Source organism: Agelaius phoeniceus, chromosome 5, assembly GCF_051311805.1.
Source record: "Agelaius phoeniceus isolate bAgePho1 chromosome 5, bAgePho1.hap1, whole genome shotgun sequence".
Lineage (NCBI taxonomy): Eukaryota > Metazoa > Chordata > Aves > Passeriformes > Icteridae > Agelaius > Agelaius phoeniceus.
In genome coordinates this window covers 14477644-14498734 of record NC_135269.1, presented here as the reverse complement: position 1 = coordinate 14498734, position 21091 = coordinate 14477644, and the positions used below count along the sequence as shown (strand labels likewise).

At 43.4% G+C, this 21091-nt stretch overlaps 1 protein-coding gene across 1 annotated transcript in view; it reads right to left on the bottom strand.

Moving 5' to 3' along the window:
- Nucleotides 1-374: 374 nt before the first annotated feature.
- Nucleotides 375-21091, bottom strand: part of CCND2 (cyclin D2) — a 29951-nt gene continuing 9234 nt past the window's right edge. Inside the window, exons 4-5 of the mRNA XM_054631819.2 lie at nt 14417-14547; nt 375-4724 (exon numbers count right to left, since the gene is read on the bottom strand). Coding sequence (XP_054487794.1) covers nt 4569-4724; nt 14417-14547 — 287 coding nt within the window. The 3' untranslated portion in view covers nt 375-4568. The remainder of the gene's footprint in view (nt 4725-14416; nt 14548-21091) is intronic.

Below are 21091 nucleotides of genomic sequence, written 5' to 3'. Positions count from 1 at the left end.
AGCATTCCAGTGCAACAAACAATTGAGTGAAGATTTAAATCGTATTTCAATTCACTGCAAAAATGTGCACTCCATGTGGCTTTTCACCAGCTCAGTTTGATTCCCACAAAATATTTTGATCCTGCAATTTACCAATTTTTAGGACTTTGTTCTCCTTGAATCTCAGGGGGTTATGTCCAGAATTTGCCTATCCGGTGGGAAGGCAGCTACATTTTAGAGGCAGGCTCGTTCTGTGACTGCAGCCTTCATTTTATGTCTGCTAGCACCATCTATCCAGATCAGAGGCTTTAGAGTTACATCCCACCAAGGAAACACCACAATGGAATGAGTGACAAAACCAAATTCACTAAAGGAATAAAAGCAAGGCAAGTAAATTTAGGTCAAGGTGAGTTTATTGTCCATACAGCATACCTAATCCCGCCAAAACACTTTTCTTAGAACCATCTTTAAACTAGTCAAAACAATAGGTTATTAATAAAAATGACAACACTGAACGAAGACCTTTTAAAAGGCAATCAAGACTACACCGTATCAGAGTCTTATCCATCAAAAACAACCTCATGTACTTTCTAAATACTTTTGTTTACACTGATGTCTACTACCACACTTTCTAGCATCCCCTGACCACATAAACATCCACACCTCTTAAAGAGCACATTTGTGAGAGAATAACGTTGACTTGATATGGCATCACACTCAATAAAGCAAAAAAAAAAAAAAAAAAAAAAAAACCAAAAAAAACTAAAACAAAACCCAAAAAAGTTTGAGAACAGAAACTGTGCAACCAAGAGTGATTTCTGAGGTACATGAGAACATGGTAATAAACATAGTGGAAAAAATCCAGTGGCCAGGTAGTTTGCTGAGTAATTAAGAGCTGTCCAATTACTCAAGCATAAATCATAGACATTGAATTAGTTGGACATGGGATTAATTGGTATTTTTCTCTTTCACAAGCATGTTGGAAATACAAATAAATACATTATGAGGTGCTCCTACACTACAGTAAGAGGAAGGAGGAGAAGACCATCAAAGTACCATCAATAGGAAGCTGAGAGAGAAATGCTTTTAGCAACTGTACCAATCCTTTGGCACTTGGGAAGGCAGAATCAGCAACACATCTTCTATTCTTTTTTAATCAATCAATTGGGAGGTTTACAATTTCTGCAGTTTAGGGGGGGAAAATCTCACACCTCATTTGCAGTAACAACACACTTCCTTTTACATCTGTTAAAAGAGAGTACTAGGCAGTCATTTTATTCTGAAAGCTACTGTGAAAGCACTCAAGTTGTAGGGTTTGCAGCTTTCAAACATACAGTACGGTGTAACCAGAGGGTTGGCACTTGCTGAGCATGTCACTGCAGCCAAGGACACTCCTCACCCTGGTGGGGACACACACAGACCCACCAAGACCCCGTGGAGACTGGGAATGCTGAATGGTGCTGCCCCTTCCAGCACAGCTCTCCCCCATCCTGCTGTAGAGCAGCTGACCATGGAGGTGGCCCTCAGCCCCTGTTCTTACAGTCCTGCAGAGGGGTGACACTGTGGGATCAGCCCTGTGATCCACAGCAGGGATCATCCCTGTGTTCCACAGCAGGAATCACCCCTATGTTCCACGGCAGGAATCACCCCTGTGATCCACAGCAGGGATCAGCCCTGTGATCCACAGCAGGGATCATCCCTGTGTTCCACAGCAGGGATCATCCCTGTGTTCCATGGCTGCTGTGGGAGTGGGGTGTGCAGGAGGCTGGATGAAGAGCAGGGGCAGGCACCCTAAACACAGATCCTGCCTACACCCTGGCCTATGGCATGGAGCAAATCACGCCAACATGAGGGACACGGTGCCAGCGCTCAGAGAGGTCACCCCACCATCAGGACCCTCTGGCACAGCTCCCTGTGAAGCCACGGGGCAGGGCTGCCAAGGAACGATCTGACCTGATCTGATCTGATCTGATCTGCGTGTGACTCCGCAGTCTTGCTTCCAACAACATCAGCTACTTTTTTCCTCCAGGACAGAGACACCGCCGCAGAATTCCGGGTGCTCCCAACGCAGAATGTCGAGGCGGGAGGTGAGGCCAAGGCTGTGCCCAGCAGCAGCTTTGGGGAGAACAGACCTGCTCACCAGTGGAGAGTCAATGCATTTTTTCCACTATGAAAAGGATACCAGAGACCAAAAAGGAGCCAGTGCCCCGCCTCGGCTGCTTGCAACCTCTCCCGGGCGGGCCCCGGGGCAACCAAACTGTCACTGTGTGAGGTATTGTGAAAATGGGAACCATTTCTTGTCCAGCAAACCTGAGGTAAGTATACCATCTTTGCAGGATGTGATCAGGAAGGAAGGAGATTAAAAAAAAAGGAAGAAGAAAGAAGGAAAAAATAAAATAAAAAAAATAATCATGAACACGCTATTAGGGAAAAAAAAACCTGTACAGGGCATTTCCAGTAAATCAAAGAACTCATCATATCTCCACTTAACCATCTACTTCAGGATTTGAAATTTAAGCAGTAAAATAATATATTATAAAAATGTTTATAAAATAGCAGCACACTCAGTGAAACAATACAGCTAAGTACTGTTAATGTGAATAAGAATGAAACAAATCATAGCTTCTTAGCAGCGCAAAAAAAAAAAACAAACCAAAACCAAAAACCCCCCAAAACCAAAAAAACAACAAAACCTTAGAACCTTACTCCATTTTCTACCCTCATCTAGCCAAATAGGCTGAGTCCATACATATAATATTCTTCGAAGTAGCATGTTCTTTCTGGATTTTTGTGTTAAAAATGCGAACATTAACGTTTCAACCAACAGCTTCATATTGGATATCTGCAAACTGTTAATACAATTGTGCAAAAAAAAAAAAAAAAAACCAAAACAAAACCAAAAAAATAGAACCAAAAAAACCAAAAGTTGCTCCAACTCCTTTGCTATCTAAATGCCTCTTCGTTACAGGTGGAGCAGGAAAATAAATTCAAGTACACTGAATACACCTTTGTAATAAAACTCCAAGTCACGCACCTCGATGTTTACCACCATGGCTGTTGCACCAGCCATTTTCTTTCCTTGTCCATAGATAAACATGCAGGTGGTATTAAGATCCTTCTGTGACACTGAACAATACAGATGGTCAGGCTTTTATCCGGAATGTCATGACAGGAATGTCATCTGAAGCGGGTGTTGGTATTTCCAGCAACACCACAGCTAACCGAGTACACCAGATACTGGAAAATATTGACTATAAAAAGCTATACAAAGCCTTGCTTTTGTGACTTCTTTTTTTTTTTTTTTTTCCTCTTTTTTTTTTTTCTTTTTTTTTTTTTTGTTTTTCTTTCCTCGGCAAAATTGTCATAAACCATCTCATTTAATCCCTTAGGAACAATTTTCAAAGTGCTTTTCGAATGAAATGGTTTACAAAAACGCTCACTGTGGATCAATAAAATTAATGAAATGCTGAAAAAGTGTGCGGGGGGAGTGGGGGGGAAAGAGAGACGAGGGAGCAAACCAAACCTCATCTTCTTTAACACAGTGAGGGGCTATTACGAGGGAAGATGGACAGAGCATCATTTAAATGCCTTTGTGGCAAAGCTAAGAAGCTGCCAGACGTTAACATGGACGTGAAGCATTAGCACTGTAAAGGAATATAATGCTTTTCCTAGATGATCCACCACATCTTGCAATCCAAAGATTGGAGGTTGCCTGCCCAGCCAACAGGTTGGGATTAATGCGTGCATTCCCCCCACTGACTGTGAACACTTGGGAACTTTGGCTCGGCCCACAGCTGGGTAAAAGGAATTGCCCTCATGCCAAAGATGCTGCTGTGTTTAGAATGAACCATTTCGGAAGGAAAAGTAGATAAAAAGTCAAGAGGGGCAGAGGGGAAGTTGGGAAAAAAAAAAAAAAAAGAAAAATAAATCAACTAAAAAAAAAGCCCAAAAGACACCTGCTCTTCTGGCTGGTAAAATAAAGCATCTTCTTTCTTAGGTAGCAGCTACCACAGACAGCAAGAGTAAACAAAACTAACATACAGAGATCCAACAAACACTTCTGACTAATAACAGAGGTGACAGATCAGCAAATCTCTTCTGCATTCAAAATGGTTCAATTGCTTCAGGGATCTTTTCCCACTTTGCCCTAAACCCCTTATTCTATTGCTTTGCAATCTAGTCAAGCCATAAAATCGCACACACGATTCCTTTCTTAAATCTAAAAAAGGGGTGTATGCACTAGTTCATAATACACAGACAAGTATACTCTACTTTGTTCCCACAAATGCAGGCTTACATTGATCTAGCTACTTTGTATGCTTTTATAAGCATTTAATATCACTGATACATAATCAAATAGCAATTACCAAATATATCGTGGGATTCCCTTCTGTAGAACATCACAGGCACCAAACGCTTTTTTTTTTTTTTCATTATTCAGTTTTTGTACTTTTTTTTTGTTTTTCTTTATACCTAAAAGAGCTTTAAATATGTTCTATGTGGGAGCAGATTAAAAAAATTTCACTCTAAAAATAATAACAAAAATAAAGGGTCTGGGGGAGCAAGCGTGACTTGGTGTGCCGATGTCCTCACAGGTTGATGTCTCTCACATCTGTGGGAGTGCTGGCCTGGTCCAGTTCATCCACTGTCTTGGAGGGGTTGCTCTGCTGCTGCTGCTGCCGGACTTGCTGCAGGCTGTTCACAAGCACCGCCTCGATCTGTTCCTGACAAGCTTTAAGGCAGTCCTAGAGAAAAGAAAGCAAATTATTCTATTAGTAAAGACAAAGGTGGTTATTTTTTCCTTACTGAGCTAGCAGAAGTTGGAAGAGCATCAGTCAGGTGTTTCCAAGAAAAAACTGCTCTGACACGAATCAATCTTGAATTCTGAGAGGTAATCACTCTGTACAAACTCCCTGGGTCAAACACTGTTCATGCTGTATTTATTAGGCTCTAAATCTTAATATTTTACTAGTCTTTGATTGTAGAATCATTTAGGTTGGAAAAGACCTCTGAGATCATCTAGTCCAACCTTGGAGCAAATACCACCTTGACAACCAGAGCACTGAGTGCCATGTCCCATAATTTTCTGAACATAAAACCAGTTCTCAGAGACCACTGCATTAAAAACTACAGAACATTCAGGGAAACAGCAGGGTATAGTAGAGCAACATAAATATGGGAGCCTGTCCATCAGGAGTCCCACAATAAACATGAAGTATAAATACAGAAATAAATGTGAAGGATTCCCCCCATTTAAACCAGACACAGCGATGAAGAAAACTATTAAAATACTTACAGGATGTTCCACACTCTTGATAATACACTGGAAGACCACATAATGTGGTCATTTAACCAGAAAGAAAATTGTGAGAAAACCTTGACAAACCCTGAGTTATAGGAGAAACTTAAAAATAAAACTCAAGCTGTGACTGCATGAACACAATGCCAACCACATTCAGTGTGCTGGCACTGGGAGTATCAGTCCGACACTGTGCAGGGGGACACGTGGTACTTCAAGAAATGGCATTTTCTAAAGGCAGCCCTGAGGAGTCCTTCTGGAAAAGGCACTAATACTGTAAACTTCCTGTGGCCTCAGCCTGCCTAAGAGCTGGGTGTCTCCAGAAGTCTTCAGGGAATAGAGCATCACAGGGTTTGATAGGAGGATTTTCACAGCACAGTGCTTTAACCAGAGCCCCCAGAGCATCTGGCTGGGGTGGTGAGACTGAGCATCACCATTCCCACTGCCAGGCAGGGTAGCTGAAGAACAGAAAGGGGCACTGACCTCCACAGGGCTCCACAGGCACTTGTCAACCCACTACGGGATGTGACTGCAACACGGAGGAGCTGGGCCCTGACCAACACACCCCTTTTTCTACACAGTACCTAGTTATTGGGGAGAGTTTGAAATATTCATATGTGGAGGACTGATTTGTCATCCCAGCTGGACTGGGAAAAACACATCCAGTGAAGAGGATCTGTTCCGCTGGCCACGCTTGACGTTTGTGATGGGCGCAATTAGCTCCGGTGGGTAATGAACACCCATTTTTCTTGGCTACCAGCCAGCAGCTGCTGGCTGCAAAATCCTGTCCTCAGATAAAGAAAATCCCCCATTATCAGCTAGGGAGGGCTTTAGGTCCATTGTAAGCATTCACCTGTGTGTAAGAGGGCAATGACAACAAATCACTGTGTGGGTCAAGGCATTTTCAAGTGTGGGGGCACCAGTTTGGAGACTCTTGTAACAGACAACACTCGTAATGTGCTTTTTTGGGGTATAAGAACCTCTTCTTTTAAAGCAGTTTCAAAGTACTGTGTCCTTCTGAAAACAAGCCAGATTTTTTTTAAGCAGCTTCAGTCTGAAAAGCTTAATGAGGCAATTTCCTTGCAGGCAGGCTTGGGGAAGGAAGGGTGGTGACATGCGGAACATGTGGCTCGAGCATTTGGAGTCAGCTTTGTCTGTTCCTAAACACCCTCATGTATGGTCATTTACACCATCACTGTACAAATTTCTGATGGGTAGTGTGATGATTCATTTCAGGTATGAAGAGGCTGAAATCTCCAGGTAACCCTATAGAGAAATGGGTCATTTCTGGTGTCTTCATTTTGTACACAAAATCTATAAAAGTGGCCTTGACTGGAATTGTGACATGGATTTTATTTCATATGGGAATCCACAGGCCACTGTGTATTATTTCTCTGGTCTTCACATATTGAGCTTAAAACCACAGAATTCTTTAAAACAAAGAAACCTACAGTAAAAATGACCAGCGCACTGCATTCAGCATGATACAATTTTCAAAAAAAGCATTGTTATTTGCATACTAAAGCTCCTTGGATGTTAAATCTCTCAGGTGAAAGGAAAAAAAACCCTAATTTAGAGTATCTTATCAGCCCAGCTGTCACAGCATGATTAGGCAAGTAAGTGGCTTTATTGTACAGATGATGGCATTGCTGGAACTTTCTGTCAATCCAATGTTAAGGGACACAATACAAAAAAACCCTACTAAAAACCCATCAGGACAAACAGCCTGGCCTTCCCATGACACAGTATTTTTAACCCCTCCAAGTTTCATGGGGATTTGCTGCATGTGTGCATATTTTTACTGGTGGATTTTCATTTTGCAAGTTCTAGACGGCTCTGACAACAGATAATTAAGTTTTAAGAACATATCAAAGAAAAAAACTCATGAATTACATTATTTTCAACAAATCTTCCTTGAAAGAACACTATAATGCACTGCAGAATGACCCCAGATTTTGCAATACAAGGACGAGGCCATTCCTTCAGAATACTGCAGGGTTTGCCTTTGTTGTTTTTATAAAAACAACAAAGTTGTTTTTTGTAAAGTGTGTGTCACATGGATTAACTTCCCCATTCTTCTATATGGTCTAGTAGTTTTAATGATTAAAATAGTTCTGGTACTTTCCATTCCATAGTTTTATTTATACTTCAGCATGTACAGAACTAAAAATGCAATTAACTTTGGGGTTTCTTTTTTTTTTCATTCTGAAACTCTTTCATCCCTAGGTGATTTTACTAGCACATTTGAAAAGTATTTGAAGGAGAAAAGCTCTCCTGTGTCTGGTGAGGGGCAGCCTCATGGCTGTGATGGAAATGGTGGCAGTGAAAATAACTGGAAGGAGGAATGAGCAGCTCTATGGCATGAGCTAGTTATTCAAGTCAATATTCATTAAAGATTTCAATTTCCATTCATGACAATCTTGAAAGAAAGCACAAGCCCTAGGGAAGATTCTGCAGAATATTACACATAATACACTGTCTTGAACTTTTCAACACTTCTGTGGTACATGTATGTCCTATACTGGCCCCCAGCTTCCAGTTTTAAACTGGCATTTATGGTTCATTGGCAAGCTATGAGGGAAGGCTTCTCACTCAACCCAACTCAACTCAACTCAACTCAACCAACAGGCTCTTGCTTGGCACTGCCCAAAATCCCAAAGCTGGGAATACTGAAAAAGCCTTCTGGCATTTTTGTGTTGAAGGGAGGTTAGTTTTCCAAATACATATTAATTACTTCACAATTAAGTGTTAAGGCCCCCAATCTCTTCTTCTCTCTTAAAACTAACTGCAAAAAGAAAATCAGAAAAGGATATTTTTAGGCGCAGGATCTGGTTTGATAAATGGAAAGGATGGTGGAGATACCCAAAATGACAGTACTGTTCATTTGTCATGTACACATTGCTTGGATAATCTAAGAAAGCAGCAATCAGACATGCATTAAAGAGCTGGATTTACATAAATTCCAGTGTGGAACATGTCATCTGTACTCCTACACACAAAAGCTGGCTGGATTCCTCCACTGGTTCACATTTAAGCCCCAATTCAGACCTCTCCAAAGCACATGCTTCATTGTTGACATAAACAGGGATTCCTTCCCAAAGTGGGGCCTTTGTGTGCTGAGCACTGGCCTTTACCTCACTGACCTTATCCAAAGCAAGAGCCTGGAAAGCTGATGTGAGAATATCTTATCCATTTACTGTATTTCCAGTGATCTCACATCTAATGGATGCAGTTGAAAAACAGAACTATTTTCCCTCCTGAATGTATGTTTTTGCTACTGTAACAAAGAGATCAATTACAGGTAAGTGTCTATGTTTCTTTTTCCAACTGGAAGTAAAGAAAATAGTATTTTCCTGTTCCAAAGGACACCTCAAGCGGACTAACAAGGACATCTCATTCAAAAAACAAAACAAACCAAAAAAAACCCACAAAAAACTAATTCATGCCAGAGCTTCTCCACTTATTGTTGCCACATTATTGCAATAATGCAATAAATAAGGTGGCTAACATTAAGAATCTAAAATATAGGGCATTTTTCTCTGCAATTTTTTGGTCTTTTCAGCAGTTTCAACAATGTCCTTTCTAGATTCAGTTCCACTGTTTGCTTCACCACTCAGTTTGCTGGTTTCCTGTTGCTGCTGTGGGTATTTCTCATTGCAAACAGGAGAGAACAATGTTTTCAGAACTGGGAAAAGAGAGAGTAAAGACAACATTAGGCTTTACCAGCAGGGTGATGCCGGGGCAGATGCCATGACACTCCTTGCTCAGTGTGACTTGGGGTTCCTGGCAATCTCTACCATGTAATACTTTGAAGACATGAAAAGGTGGAAAGGTGTGGGATTTATGCTGTTGTAACAAACACTCTGAGTGTTTAGTGAAAAAGGGGATTTTCAAAAAGCTGGGAGGACCTGCCTGCATTACAGAGAGCTGCAGGAGCCGAGCAAGGATTGATTCCCTGCCGGAGTGGCTGATCCATGGGAGCTGTTCCTCGGGGGCCTGGCTCCCCTCGGCCGCGGCTGCCAAGGGACCCGACGGAACTCCGCCATGAGCCCGCGGTGTCACTGCATCACCCCATTGTTGCTACACACGCACAGCACTCACTGGGGAACAAAAAGCTGAATGAAACGGAGCAGCTGCCAACTCAGGCAAAGACAACTTAGGAAACTATCTCATTCTTCCTTTCTCTGGGAGGCTATTTCGCCTGTTGTTTCCTTGCATACAAAATGCGGTCTGCAACAAATAAGGCAGGATAAGATACAGCGAGTCCTGTTTCTTGCTTCCAAAACCACAGGCCCTAGACACTACAAAAGAGAGGATAAATGGTGTATGTGCTCTAGGGACAACGTTCAAATGAGATCCATTCAAGATAGATTTCCATGATTTTTTTACTGCAGCTCTGAATTCTGGAGCATGGTGGTTCTTCACTTCCGTTTCTGTGCAGAAATCTGCAGATCTTTATGAGGGGATGTCTCTGATCTTGGGAATAAAAAAAAAAATCCCGGCACTGACATATGCGGCACGTGTAAGTGGAGATATTTTAAATACCATTTATTATGGATCCAGTCTTCAAACCAGCCCCACTCCACATTTTTAAGGGCTCACGGCCAGCTGCTTTGACAAGCCTTTAAAAAATGCTTGGTTCCTTGCTTTTTTTCTACTTCAGGCCCTTAAATATGCTTTAGATTTTCCAAACCACTCAATATACACCAGTTACCATCTGGGAACAGACTTTTAGAGATGACTTCTGCCCACATACAGGCATTGGCTCTGCCTGAAAACCTCTCCCTGGCTGCTGATGCTGGAGAGTCCAACTCCGTGTGTCATCCAGATGCAACCTGGATGGCTGCTCTTCCAGGAGGTGAGGGAATAGATTTACCCAAGAAAGGTCTCAAGCAAAGCACAATACTAATTGCAAGGTCTTGAAATGCGCCCTACCCATTCAGCTATCCTTCCTCACATCCCGTAATTGTGCACAGCAGGGATGCTCGTATCCTCCTCCAAAGCATCTGGCTCCACCAGGGACAGGATACTGCTCACACTGGAGTGCTGGTCTGGGATGCTATGGGAATTCCTGACTTCCTGAGTTGTTTATTTTTCCTTTGCAATGACCCACCAAGAGATGTACAGGGAGCGCTGAGGCTTCCTGCTAGTAAGTCTGTTAACTCTTTGCTCACCAGCCTCTCCTCTGCAAGCAACCACAAAGGAAATGTTCCCAGCTCCTGGCAGGACAACAGACTGGAACATGCAATCCCCATCCTTCAGAGCTGTGTGAAGCTAGAGTCAGAAGCACAGAACAGTTTGGGTTCAAAGAGACCTCAAAGCTGATCTTGTTCCAGCCCCCTGCCATGGGCAGGGGCAACCTTGCTCTAGACCAGGTTGCTCAGAGTCTCATCCAACCTAGCTTTGAACACTTCCAAGGATGCATAGGACACAGTTTCTCTGGGAAACCTGTGCCAGGGCCTCAACACCCTCTCTAATTCTTATTCTAATTTTCTAATTCTAATTCTAATTCTAATTCCTTCCTAATATCCTATCTAAACCTACTCCCTTTCTGTAGGGAATCCATTCCCCCTTGTCCTGTTAGTGCAGTTCCTGATGAGAAGTCCCTCTCCAGCTTTCCTGTAGCCCATTCAGATGCTGGAAGGTGCTCTGAGGTCTCCACACAACTTTCTCTTTTCCAAGCTGAACAGCCCAAACTCTCCCATCCTGTCTCCACAGGGGAGCTGCTCCAGTTCCTTTTATCAATTCTGTGGCCTGCTCTGAACTTGCTCCAACAGTTCCATATGTTGGGGGCACCAGGACTGCATGCAATATTTCAGGTGGAGCCTCACAAGAAGAGAGAAGAGGGGAGAAACCTCTCCCTCACTTGTGTGGGATTAGCTTTTAGTGGCTCTGAGGGACAGTAGCAATCAGAGAAGGCAGCTCAGATGCACCACCCAGAGCTACTTTCACTACCCTTCAGGCTGCTGAGCTTCTCCAAGAGCAGCTCCCTGCTCTTTATTCCAGTCGGTGGAAGGAGTAATGAAACCAGGGTTTGCCTGGCCCTGCTGTCACACTTTCTCCAGCCTGTGATTCAACCCTCACCAAAGAGCCCAGGGCAGCTATTTACCAGAAATAACTGTTATACCTAAAATAACAGTCCAGGATGCCTTAAGCCCCATCTCAAGTCTAGAGCACTGCTCTGGATTCATGCAAGGATATCCAACACCAATGTGTTTTTGAAAGAAACACTCGTGCTGGCTGTCTGCTTACCCAACAGCTCTAAATTACATGCTGCTTATTAATAACCTATTTTTAGTATAATTCTTAATGAAACATCCATTAAAAACATTCATTTTAGTTGTACATGCCAAACTCCAGACTCAGTTACCTAATGTAAAGCTAAAATAACACCACTGATTTCAGCCTCCTGGTTAATGCTGCTATTTCCCAGCAAATAAACTGCACCCTTAAATTATCACTATAAAACAGTGAAAGTTCAGAAAAGCTCACTGCACTTAAGTTGCATCAGGGTTTCATTACCATTCTTCCTTTTCATCTGCTTGCAGCTTTGAAGCTGAGATTTTTCATGCTTCACCTCAGACAGTGACATTTTTTGAAAAGCCAGTGGGAAAGTCCTATCATCTGTTTCCATGCTAAGCAATCACACGCTCCAATACAAAAATGAAGCAGAAGCCCTGGCACCCTCTGGCTGGGAAGGACTCTTCCCCAGCTGCCTGATGGTTCCTGTGGGCTACCATGAGACACAGGGGGCCAGAAGGTTTTCCTCTGCAGAACTGTTCATTTCTGTGACTTCCCCACTTTCCTCCCGCATGATGGTCCTAAAGACCAGGAACTCTCATTTCTCCTTCTTCCCTAAGCCCCCACTGGAAAACAAAATCATTCACACAGTGACAATGAATTAATTGTGCCATTGCAGGAACAGCTCTCAGGCACCAGAAATTCGGAAGTGAGAGAACTGAAGCTCTTCATTCAACTTTAATTAAGTCCCAGTGTAAAATGTATTACAATAGTCTTTACTCTTTATTGACACAGCCTTGGGCCAACTCTTACACAATCCAGACAGTAGTTTTTTTCCAACAATACATTTTACACATGAGGCTGGTATTACTACCTATTGCTAAGCCTGCCCCATGCTTCTCTGACACCCCATTTTCAGTTGCTTTTCTCTCTCTCAAGCTTTATCATGTGGGAGGAAATTTTCCAGTCCTGGCCCCTTTTGTATTTTTTCAATGCAAAACTCACAGACAAAATACCTAGCAAAATATTTCTCCCAAATTGAAACAGCAGGCTAATGAAAAATACACTATTTTGCCCAAACTCAAATATTTTGGCAACCTTAGGTTAGGCTGAGGCTTCAAAGCTTGCAGGGAATTAAGAGTGCCTCTGCCTCACAAAGGAAAACACCTTCAAAAAAATAACAGCTCCTCTAATTTCTGCAAAAGCTTGTATTTTTTAGCAATTAAATAATCCAGAAGCTCATTTTGTCACGAGTTTGTTCTGATTTGGGGGATGCGTGAGACCCTTCTCTTTAGTTTGTGCTGCTTGGGCTGAGACCAGGAGCAAACAGAAGGAAGCTGGTCTCTACCCAATGCTGACAGACTTGAAGAGAAGATGGGAACAGTAAAATGTTACGAGTTCTTTGTTATTTGGGGGAGTATTAATTTTTTCTTCTGAAGGAACGTAGGCACAGTCAGATCTGGGAAGATTTTCACCAGGATGGCAAAAGCACACTTTTGACAAAAAAATCCAGCTAAATGTTAAAAAAGAAAAGGTGTGAAGGCATTTTCATTGCAAAATTAAAATCCCATCTTCTAACCACTTAAGAACTACTAACATTTTTTGTAGGTCTTTTCTTTCAGACTTAAACAATCGGGATAGAAAAACACAGTAGATAAAATCTTTCCAAATTGCAAGATACAGCAAAAGGGCCTTATAGGGCTTACACACAACTCCCTCAGGCACAGGTGTCCCTCCTCTCAGAGGGACAAAGGGGATCAGAGGGATGGAGCAGCTCTGCTGGGAGGAAAGGCTGAGGGAATTGGGATTGTTCAGCCTGGAGAAGAGAAGGCTCTGGGGTGACCTCATTGTGGCCTTGCAGTGCCTGAAGGGAGCCCACAGGAAAGATGGAGAGAGACTCTTGACAAGGGCCTGGAGTGACAGGACAAGGGGAATGGTTTTACACTGACAGAGAGCAGGTTTAGGTTGGATATGAGAAAGAAATTATTTCCTGTGAGAGTGCTGAGGCCCTGGCACAGGGTGCCCAGAGAAGCTGTGGCTGCCCCTGGATCCCAGAAAGTGTCCAAGATCAGGTTGGATGGGGCTCTGAGCAACCTGGGGTAGTGGGAGGTGTCCCTGCCCATAGCAGGGAGGTTTGAATGAGAGAATGAGATGATCTTTAAGGTCCCTTCCAACCCAGGCCATTCTGTGATTCTATGGTTTAGACTTCAAACACTGAATTGGCAATATTCCCTTTTCTGTGCAAATCCAATTCAAATTAAATTAAATGGGAAACCCCAGAATTGCATTTGAAAATTAGGATCAATATGGTTGTAAGAAAAAAAAAGAAATATCAAAATTCTCCCCTTTTAGGTAACCTGGACTAATGACTCCTTTTTAACCAAATCACAAACTCAAATCTTCATTTAACAGTGCTATCACAGATGTAATAATGTCACATATTTACTCTGTGAATTAAAAACAATAAATTAGCACATGTTAAGGACAGCTTGAATTGTGCCTGTCTCACCTCCTGCTTTGAAATTAGCTCATTATTCACTTCTTCCAAGCCAAGAATTTTTAGGTGATACCTGAAGAAGGGCCAGAAGAGCCGTTTCAAGGTTGCAGGCACAGGACCAACAGCAGCACAACACCTCCTGGTTTGCTTTATGCCCCAGGGAATGCTGCCTGCTCACCCCATCACCCAGGGCTCCTGAGGAGGCTCAGCCTGCTGGACCATCAGCCTGGGCAGGCAAAGCCTGAATAAAAACTGAATTCCAGGAAATCAATGAGCTTTGGAGACTCTTAACTCCCTGCAGAAGCAACCCCCTCCTTTGCTCCACTCAGTCTTCAGGATCAGGCCCAGTTCTCCAGTACACCCTGGGAAGTGAAAGAAGAAGAGGAATGTGGAACACTCACCACATCTGTGTTTGTGATCTTGGCCAGGAGGTCCGTGAGGCTGTCCCCATCATCGAGCTGAAGGCCACAGATGGCTGCTCCCACACTTCCAGTTGCTATCATTGATGGTGGGTACATGGCAAAGTTAAAATCTGCAAGAACAGATCTGGGAATTAGTCCAAGCCCAGACCAGAAAAGCTGCAAAACATCAGAGGCAAGCAACATAAAAAAACCACACCCAAGAATAAAACCCGGGGAAGTAGAAGAAAGGGAAAAGTGCCACTCTTTTTGGTCCCATGGAGCTCATTAGTCACACTGCTCATCACAAGCAGTCAAAGGAGGGGGAACAGACCTGCAAATTAAAATGGAAATGCGGTTCAGTCTTTTATTCTCACTGATGCATAAAGTAAACCTGGACAATTTTTAATAGTCTTTCCTTAGTTTTAAAGAAAAGGAAAGAGAAGAAGGAGGCTTTCTGTAATTTATGTCAGAAATTTGGGTCTTGGTCACATTAGATCTCTCTGTATAACTAGAAAACTAACTGGAATAAGGTATCACAAAGGACCAAAATGAGATTTTCAGTCACGTAAATTTTTAAAGAGTTAATTAATTCCAGCATTTAAAGACCTGTCCGAGAAAGAGATTTTAATTAACGGTTCATCTTTACTACCTTAGCAATTAGGAAGTGAGAACACTTTCAGCCCATAGCTATGAAATCAAAGAACAAAGATTGCATTTGTCATTACTACTATTTTTTAATAAACAAGCTGAAAATACACTTCAGAACTTCCTCTCACACATCTGTTAAATCAGAAGAGAAATTAAAATAAAATCCTGTGATCTTTATAAGACAATTTTATGGTTTATGATACTGCCACAGACATTGGTTTATCAGCACTAGTTTATCTTGCTAAATACCAGCTCTCCCACATCTTGATATATTCCTAAAATAAAACTTGATTTGCAAGTTCTTTGGTTTAACAATAACTCATTGACAAACCTTTCTCTACCAATTTTCAGTATTAGCAAACCTTTCTCTACCAGTTTTCAGCTGGGGGAACTGGAGCAGAAGGGAGAGTAAACCAACGTAATACATAAAAAGAAATAAATTACAAGGAATACATTCCATCAATAGAAACAGATTACAGAAAACTGTCCTGCTGCAGATCCTAAATCCCCTCTGTTCACAAATTCTGTAACCCTGCTGATGTCTGTGTAACCACTGAGGTTTTAGACACATGGAGAGCTGTTCTCAGCCTCCCAAACTCAGAGCTGGCACATACTTCAATAGCTGTGGAGACAGCATGTTCTTCTCCAGGCTGGAATACATCCCTGGGATTGAAGCAGTCCAGTAAGAATGGCACTTGGGACATAACATTCCCCCAGATGGACCAGAACGGGGGTGTTAGAAGTGGGGAGACAAAAGGAGGAGTTGAAACCCTGACATGGATTTCTCTGTCTCACAAAGCCACCAGGAGGTTCCCACCTGCAAGCCCAACACTGTATGCTGCTTCCTACCAGACATCACACTCTGACAGACACTTTTGAAGAGCAAATTCCCACTGGCTGAAGTAAGGAATATGGAATGCCATTATTATAAAAATAATAATTTATGCAGTATTGTAATAGTAAGAACCCACTGTACATAGAAAAGCTGACTCTTGGAAATTAAATTATAGTGCCCCACACTAACAAGTGAGACAACAGGAGAACCTTGACTCCCAAATTCTCAGTGCAGGACACAGCCCTGAGTATGCTGATCTCAGCACATGGCAAAGGAATGGGGATTACACTTCCAAGATTGCACTTTCTGCCAGTCACCAGTAGTGTCCCCCAGGGCTCAGGGTTGGGGCCAGTTCTCTTTGATAAATGACCTGGATGAGGGGATCGAGTGCACCCTCAGTCAGTTCTCAGGTGACACCAAGTTGGGCAGGACTGTTGATTTCCTTAAGGACAGAAAAGCTCTGCAGAGGGATCTGGACAGGCTGGATTGATGAGTCCAGGCCAGAGAGATGAGGTTCAACAAGGCCAAGTGCCAGGTACTGCCCCTGGGTCACAGGAAGCGCCAGCAGCTCCAGGCTGGGAAGAGTGGCTGGGAAGAGCCCAGCAGGGAAGGAAGGGCCTGGGCCTGCTGGCCCACAGTGCATGCCCAGGTGGGCGAGAAGGCCAATGGCTGCTGGGCTGGGCCAGCAATGGTGTGGCCAGCAGGAGCAGGCCAGTGACTGTCCCCCTGCTGTGGGCACTAGGGAGGCCTCACCCCAAGGGCTGTGTCCAGTTCTGGGCCTGGCACTGCAAGATGGACACTGAGGGGCCAGAGCGTGTCCAGAGGGGGGAACGAAGCTGGGCAAGGGGCTGGAGCACAAGTCTGATGAGGAGCAGCTGAGGGAGCTGGGGGTGTTTAACCTGGAGGAAAAGGAGGCTCAGGGGAGCTCTACTGCTCTCCACACCTCCCTGACAGGAGGGTGCAGCCAGCTGGGGGTCAGGCTCTGCTCCCTGGGAACAAGGGACAGGACAAGATGAAGCAGCCTCAAGTTGTGCCAGGAGAGGTTTAGATTGGATATTAGGAAAAATCTCTTCAGGGTGATCAGGCATTGAACCAGCTGCCCAAGGAAGCGGTGGAGTCACCATCCCTGCAAATGTTCAAAAAACATGCAGATGTGGCACTTGGAGTCATGGTTTAGTCGTGAACACGGCAGTTCTGGGTTAGGGTTGGAGTCCATGGTCTTAGAGGTCTTTTCCAAGCTTAATAGTTCTATGATCAAAACTATGGATTTATACAAACACACGTAAGGAATAACCACACCCCTAAGTTGGGAAGCAACTTCCATGTTTGATCTTGGACATGCCAAACAGTCTATCACTTATGCATAGGAACTACAGAGCAGTTGATTTTCCTTAATTTTCCCCTCCTTGTCCAGAGTTTCAGGCAGGATGTAGTAAAAAGATGGTGCAAGGAGGTGCCATGTCCAGGCAGAATGGGCTGAGCAAAGGACACAGCTCCACCTGCCCTCTGAAATTCCTTGCCTCGCATCATGACCTCCACGTTATCCGAACGCCGGTGTTCTCGTGGCTGATTTTAGATCCACTCTCAGAAACTGTCTTCCTAGGAAGCTGAATAAAGAGGCACAGTGTCCCTGCCAACTAGCACTGCTGTAGGTCTGCTTCCACGTGGGGTCACATGCGAACATTTCTATGCCCAATAACCTTGTTAGCTCCCTTAATGTCATTCATAATGCAAATGAGACAGCGAGCGAATGGCCAGAGGCCCAGAGTGACTAAAGCTCAGCATCCAGAAAGTCTTACATTGCCTCTAGCTCTAAACTAACTTCCCTCCATAACAAGCACCATAAACTTGGCTATCAAAGCTACACATGCCCAGTCTTTGTTGTACAACAGGCAGCGATTTGTATCACTGGCTTCTATTTTTAGCATATTAATTAACTACTGCAACTGGTGAGGCAAGTGTCTCCAACTGGAGAGTGTGGCACCATTGTCTGAAGTCATCACCTCATCTCGAGCTATTGAAAATCATGGCAGTGACCCTCCTGCTGATATGAATTTAACCTGACATGCCCACAAAGGAATGGGGGGTGGTGCACCAATTTTGTGCACATGGTTCTCCACATCACCCTGGACCCTATTAGTGTGGAAAGAGCTCATTGAAAGAAAAGAAGCCACATTGTGCTGGGCCACCTAGAGGGTTGAATAGAAAAGGCTGAGGAAAAGAGCAGGCAGCGCAATAAAGGCCATAATTAACATATTTCCATATTCAAGCAAAGCAATAACTACGTGAAATGTTTGTCAAGGTGCAATGAAAGCATAAATATTAAGTACCGTATCTGAGGGGATGCAGAACCGCCCCCCCAGTCTCTTAGATTCCATTGAGAAATTCAAAACAAGCTTTTTACATGTTATTTTCAATTATAAACCTCTATCTCTGCTTCTACCATGACAAGACAAGCCTCGCCATCCTCACTCAGTTTTCACCCAGGTAAAACTGTCCTCCCTCCAAATTAGGTCAAAACTTTGCCCTGAGATTAAAGAAAAATTAAAAAAAAAAAAAAGTGGGGCGCACCGAGAGAGAACCTAAAAATGTGAGCTGAAACATATGCATTTACTGCAAATTCTTGTAGGAGATGATGAAACCTGAACTACAGGGGAAATTTTATAAAAAGCACTTCTTACTGGACACATGGAATTTTATAAATAGCACTTCTCCCTGGCCATCTGAAGCAAGGCTATGGGCTAAATCCTTCTGTGTGCAAACTTGACTAACACACACCCAGAGCCTGCATCTAAAGCATGGCTCTGACTCTAACTCTGTTGTGATTTATAGGTTTATAGTTGGGCTCGATGATCTCAGAGGTCTTTTCCAACCTAATTGATTCTGTGATTATGCCATTCCATGGGAAAAGTACAAAGGAGTCTCATTATAAGTTAGAGAAGCAGTGCCACAGCGCGTGTCCATGAGAATCTGAGCACATGAACACTTCAAGGGAAGACACTGGGTTGTTAGAAAGCAAAACTTGTTTTACTTTCTATTCCCAGGCAATATACACAACAAACCATCCCATCCCCATTTTAATATCACCTATTTCCCAAACGACCTCAAAAACAAGTGACCAGCCCTGCACAACCCCACTGACTTCAGCGCTGGAAATAAAAAAAGGGCAATGCAAGAAACAGCACCGTTTGAAACACAGCCACCTGTGGACCAGCCAGCCAGAGTCATCAAGCAAATTCAGGGTACCCTGAAGCTGCCCCCCACTTTCAGCCTGGAGCTGACACAGCCAGGAACGAGGAGGTTTTTCTGCCAGTGGAGCACACGTAATCCACGCTGAGGTTCCAGGGCTGTGAGCACCGCGGCTGAGCTGTTTTGCTGGCTCTCTCCCAATCCAGTGGTCTTCACTGCCTTCAAGCCAGGAAAATGCAAGGCTGACAGTCAGTCCAAAGCAGAAGGGAACTGGAGGAAGGAACCCAGAGAGGTCCTGCAAGGGGAAGCCTTAACTTGCAGCCAACAAATAAAACCGTCGGAAGGAGAAGAGCACTGACAAATACGCAGGCTGAACATGCTCAGTGTGTCAAAGTCAGGTGGGGGAACTCTACCTACTTAAAACGACCCATTTTACTGATCTGGCTGCTGGTTGGGCTTGTTTTCAGCAGGCAGTTTTCATCTCTGTATTTTGATAGATATTTATTTACAGAGTTGGAAACTGCTGTCATAAGGAAGGTAATTCTTCCCATGGTGGGGGAAAAAAGGGAGGGAAAAAAGGTATGTTACCTCCATCAGAAAAGCAGGTATTGATACATTAAAATTGTGTAGATAATGGTCACAGCCAACCTCAGACTTCACCCAGCCAATGCCTGTACTATGAAGACAAGCAGGGATCTATATTTAACCATCTAAGTTTAATAGAAAAGTCTAAGATAAACAATGGAAGTAGTGAATTTAATTCTTGTCTGCTTTGATCCAAATGCAATTCCAGGGTCAGTGTGGTACTATTTTTTCTCCTAATACATTTGGTTGTATCTGCAGTGACCATTTTTTTTCTCTTCCTCTTACATTTCTCCAAGACACTGCAAATTTTCCTCATGTTAACTATTTTTACTTTTAAAGGCAAAACCAGATGACTTCAGCCCTTCAAAGCAAACACAAAACTTTCAAGTAAACCAGGATGCAGAAGTGCTTCCATCCTTTGAGTTGGTGGGAGGGCAGACATCTAATTCTGTTCCTCTCATAAAGCAAACAGCATTTGGCCTTTATACAAATGGGTCTGAAGTATCCTAAATGTTAATGCTTCATCACAACCATCCAAGAGAGGTAAAGACAGGGAAATACACTGAACAACCTATGCAAAGTAGAGGAGCACTCAAAACAATATGCTCATTAGTTGATGGTAGATACTATTTCTGAACAACTGTTTGCACTGGTTTTTATTTGCACCTTCCTAACCAAGGATTAGGATGATGTTAGTGCTTGAACCACCAAAACATCAGACCTGCAGCTGGTAGAAAGGAGGGCAGCTCCTCTGGCAGCTGCAGGGTGATGCCAGCTTGTATCAGCACATGCTCTCTTTATTTCTTTCCACCTCCTCTTGCCATGCTTGACTGGTCATGAAATATTCCCGAGGCCCTGACTACTTGCTGATGGCACTTCCTTGGTTCTTGTGGCTCCATTGGCTGGAAAGTTCAGTATACTGATATGAGCTGGAACAAGCAAGAGCTTCTTCTTTTCTCTAGCAATAAATTAGCGCAAATTATTCTTTCTTCTGCTACGCAGGAATATCCTGCAAGCACTGCCACTTTGCAACATGTATTTTTATTTCTTAAGACATTTACATAATGAAGCCTCCACAGGCTTCATTCTTCCCCTCTGCAAAGAACAGGTCCCAAATAGAACTTGTATCACACTTTTCAGGCTCCAGTAACTTACACTGGATGAAAAGGGGATGCAGAGTAGAATTGCCCAGCAGGAATGCTGAGGAGCAAACAGGCCTCATTCTGTGTGGTCACCCCGTAGACCTCTACCAGGCTTGCAGACCTCATCTAGCAGTCTTCGCTCAGACAACACTCCCATTGACTTCCACAGAACTTCTGTCTGAAGAAGGATGCAGGATTTGGCCCAGAAGTTAAAAAAAGCCTTCTCAGCTTTCAAGTGTAGATGATTAATGTCCCAGAAACAGGGGGCAGAGGTTT